Source organism: Seriola lalandi, unplaced genomic scaffold, assembly GCF_002814215.2.
Source record: "Seriola lalandi dorsalis isolate HSWRI2012SDOR001 ecotype SW California unplaced genomic scaffold, Sedor1 jcf7180002054934, whole genome shotgun sequence".
NCBI lineage: Eukaryota > Metazoa > Chordata > Actinopteri > Carangiformes > Carangidae > Seriola > Seriola lalandi.
This window is the reverse complement of record NW_019525486.1, coordinates 515,622-517,567: the sequence shown is the minus strand read 5'-3', so window position 1 is coordinate 517,567 and position 1,946 is coordinate 515,622. Positions and strand designations below refer to the sequence as shown.

Genomic DNA, 1,946 nt, shown 5'->3' with positions numbered 1-1,946 from the left:
AAGATGTCTGGTATTTGACTGAACCCACCGTGAACGATCTGCACATATGCACAAGTGGAGTAATACCATCTGTAGACCTGCTAACATGACTCATCTCGAACATTCACACCTGCTTCTGCTCCTTCATTCTCCAGTGATATTTTCACCATCGATATAACACAGTGTCACACTGATATTAATATTATTACACATGCACACTGCCCTAAAGTGGATGTTATGTAATTGTACATAATTGGCAGTTTGCAGCAAGTAAGAGGTGGAGGCAGAAGACCTTTCGATTGAGTCTTAGGGAGACATGATGCTGTATCAACGGGGATAAATCATGGTCATCATTTTGTTTTATATTAAAATATATATTATTTTTCATTTTATATAACAATTGTTAAATCTCACCCCTTCAGAAGAACCTGAAATTACAATCCATTAATTTTTTGACTTCAAACTGGAAAATGTTAGCTTTTGCTTTACCTCAGTACCTCGGTGGATTCTCTTTACAGTGATGTTCAGGTTTGATGAGCACGGACAGGAGCGGCTTGAAAACAAGAGGCAGATTTAAATGAGAATCATGACGGAGGATAACAGCACCATCTGCTGTGGACTGTTTGTCACTCCCACACACGATCTGGAGGCTGGAGGATCTGCCAGCACAGAGCCGACACGCAGCACAACCTCCAGGCTTTCAATTTGCTTTTACATTATTTCATTCTGTCTGACCTTAATGCATTTTAGGGAAATCAAAAACGGAGACTGGAAAAGCAAAATTACAAATGTTTTATTGCAATGAGATCCCAAAAACAGTATGCTGTACAGTGTTGTGCAATATCACAATATAAGTTGAAAGGGAAATTACCAGGCATCAGTATGCAATTGCTTTATAAGAGGTATATGTTGTATAGTTGGTCATAGTGGCTCAGGTTAAACATGCTGATTGATTAGTGAATTAATTATCACCGCAGCTCTTCTGTTATTAATTTAATTTTAAACAAAAGCACAGCAGAGACATAGAAAAACAAAATTATCGAAAGAAATTAATCATTTGATATGAAACTGTTTTCATGATAAAGCTTTGGTTATAAACAGTCTTTGACCAGATGAACATTAAAAAGTAAAAAAATGAATCAAGCAGAAGCTGAAACAACCATTTTGTTTCACTTATCCAATAAAAAGAAAAACCCAGCACAAGCTGATGGAGGCCAGACACGAATTAGGCTGTACAAAGTGTTTATGGTGATTCAGAATATGTTTCTATGGAATTATATCAGTCATCATGACTTCAAAAGATAAAATTCCCCCGCACATCAGTCAGCGTCGCCTCGTGTTGACTCAGTCGACCTTCCTCTTGATGCTGAGCAGCTGAGTGAAGCTCTGCAGAGCCCAGTACAGCAGAGAGAGGGAGACAAAGGCCTGGACAACAGAGAGAGAGAGGGGGAGAGGGTCAGAGGCTCAATGTGAATGTGTTTGATTCAAAATAATGATCGACACCTTGTAGAGATTTGAAAATATTGGTCTGTGAAAGCTTTAATCAGCTGACTGCCGAGTCTGAGGGTTGTTGTGTTGGATTGTCAGTGATTTGGGAAGATATTTTCATTTAATTTCACATATCTGGCTGCAACTGAAGATTGTTTTCATAATCTATTAATCTGCTAATTATTCTTTCAATTTAATTGATTAATTGATTTGTCTATAAAGTGTGAGAAAATGGTTAAAATGCTCAATTCAAAGTTTTAAATTCCACAGAGACATGTTGAAATAGTTTGTTTTGTCAAGTCATCAGCCCAAAGTCAAAGATTTTCAGTTTACTAAACCACAATTTAAATTTAAATTTAGTTTAATTCAGTTTTTTACTGCTTAAAAAAAAGATTAATTGATTATCAAAATGATTGCTGAAGGATTTTCTCTAAATTGACTTTTAGCTTTAATTATCTGTTTAAGTGTGACCACCTCAG

At 36.4% G+C, this 1,946-nt stretch overlaps 1 protein-coding gene across 1 annotated transcript in view; it reads right to left on the bottom strand.

The window, feature by feature from the left end:
- Positions 1-756: 756 nt before the first annotated feature.
- agmo (alkylglycerol monooxygenase) overlaps positions 757-1,946 on the bottom strand; it is a 46,845-nt gene continuing 45,655 nt past the window's right edge. The window contains exon 13 of the mRNA XM_023393439.2: positions 757-1,404. Within this exon, the coding sequence (XP_023249207.1) occupies positions 1,324-1,404 (81 nt within the window). The 3' untranslated portion in view covers positions 757-1,323. The remainder of the gene's footprint in view (positions 1,405-1,946) is intronic.